Source organism: Helianthus annuus, chromosome 12 (assembly GCF_002127325.2).
Source record: "Helianthus annuus cultivar XRQ/B chromosome 12, HanXRQr2.0-SUNRISE, whole genome shotgun sequence".
Lineage (NCBI taxonomy): Eukaryota > Viridiplantae > Streptophyta > Magnoliopsida > Asterales > Asteraceae > Helianthus > Helianthus annuus.
Window position 1 is genome coordinate 3,704,257 of NC_035444.2, and position 1,987 is coordinate 3,706,243.

Sequence of the window (1,987 nt, forward strand, 5' to 3'; positions counted from 1 at the left end):
ACACACACACCTTGAGAGTTTGCAAAACTGATTTGTAAACATTGTGCTTGTAACCGGAACCTTCATTCGTATTAATACAAGTGGTGTTAATCGGTGAACCTTTGTGTGTTTGTGTTTATACTTGTTTCATCTCGGTTTGCTTGCTAGCTTGGATTGCGCACTCGCTAGTGGGTTTGTATAACAAGGTTTAGGTTCGTCATCCTCCGAGAGGGACCTACACACCCCCTAATCACGAACATCCTTGAGTTGTAGATCTTGAACTCCGAACAGTTTTATCTTCTCGAATCTTCTCGGTATTTAACACTTCACATGTATCTTCTTATTCATGAACCTTGCTCCTCACGAACTTGCTTTACTTGAACTCTCTTCACACGGACTTGCTTCACACTTGTCTTGACCATACTTGATTTGTATCACACGAACCTTTTCTTATGTAGTTGTCTCAACACGAACTCCACCGGTCTTGATTAACTTGCCCATCATCATATCACATGATCGGAATCCATTTCTCATAGATTTTGATAAACTGACTCACTCAGATTTGTCTTGCGGTTGTATCACACAACAATTTTTGACCCAGTCACAGGATACGCGTGTCTTCTTGATTTATCTTCTTCACGGTTGTCTCTCACAACGAGTTCTTCGTTATTGATTGCTTCCCTCACGGATTCTTCGCTTTGATCCGATCCACTCACTGGACTGTTTTATCATACCTTTCACAGGTTATCTCCGCATCACACGGTTCTTCCCCTTGATCGTATCACACGACCAAGTTTCACGTTTCTATTTCTCTTCAGCGTCTAGGCACATCAGAAGTGCCGGTTCATCATCATCTTCTTCTATTTCGACCAATAGTGTCTCACTTTCTTTGGTTTTCTTGGTTGGGCATTCATAGGCATAGTGCCCAAGTTTCTCACTTCTATAGCAAGTGATTTTTGACTTATCTCTCATAGTCGGTGTCTCTTGCTTGCTATCATCACTTTGTGGTTTGTCGGTTCCTTCCGACTCGTAAGAGGTGTGTCCTTCACCCCTATGTTGATAATTTCCTCTCCCTCGGCCTCGTGACGGACGGAATCTCCCTCGTCCATGATTTCCAACATGTTGTCCATGACCCGCATACAGGAGTTCTTCTAGATTGTTCACGGGGCTTTCCTTTTTCTTCAACTTTAACCTTTCTTCATACGTTTTTAATTTTCCGACCGCTTCTTCTAGCGTCATAGTTTCTAGATCGGAGTATTGTTCCATGGAGGCAACTATTTGAGTAAACTTACCCAGTACGCCATTTAGGAGTTTGCGTACTAGAGTCGGTTGACTCAACGTCGTTCCTACTTCAGTTGCCCGGGTAACGATACTATTAATCTTTGCGGTAAATGAATCAATAGTGTCGTCATCCTTCATTTGCAACAATTCAAATTCTGATAATAGCGTGTGCATACGCGCCTTTTGTACCCGATCAACACCAACGTGTCTAACCTTTAGATTATCCCAAATTTCCTTTGCAGTCTTACAACTTGCAACTTGCAATACAACATCTTCTGGTATTGCTTGAAACAAATATGCAATTGCAGACTTATCTTTCTTAATGTCTACCGTTGCATTTTCTGCTGGTTCAATCGTTTCCCATAAACCATTCGCTTCAAGAATCGTCTTGATACGAATAGCCCAAACCGTATAGTTTGTTGGTTTCAGAATCGGACACTGAAACTGGGAAAGAGAACTTCCTTCCTTCTGTATTATTATCTGATTTTGTCCGGATGTTCCTGACATGACTTCTTGCCGAACAATCTTTACTTTTACTAAACTTTTACTTTCTTGGTTTCAATAGATCTCACAATCCCACGATTACCCGAATCGTGTAACAATCAAACAATCTAATTCACACTAAACCCCGGAATCAACAATCCTAGATTCCTAACCAATAACCCGGTTCAACCGTATCACCCTAGAACCGAACCCTTAAACAAAATTCTGAATTAAAACTTGCGAA

At 41.3% G+C, this 1,987-nt stretch overlaps 1 protein-coding gene across 1 annotated transcript; it reads right to left on the bottom strand.

Moving 5' to 3' along the window:
- Positions 1 to 783: 783 nt before the first annotated feature.
- On the bottom strand, positions 784 to 1,767 carry LOC110892309. Its single transcript, XM_022139483.1, has one exon. It carries the CDS (start codon positions 1,765 to 1,767, stop codon positions 784 to 786), a length of 984 nt encoding a protein of 327 aa, XP_021995175.1.
- Between the last annotated feature and the right edge of the window lie 220 nt (positions 1,768 to 1,987).

Excerpts from the sequence above, each read along its gene's own strand:
- LOC110892309 (XM_022139483.1), bottom strand. The coding sequence starts at position 1,767 with ATGTCAGGAACATCCGGACAAAATCAGATAATAATACAGAAGGAAGGA.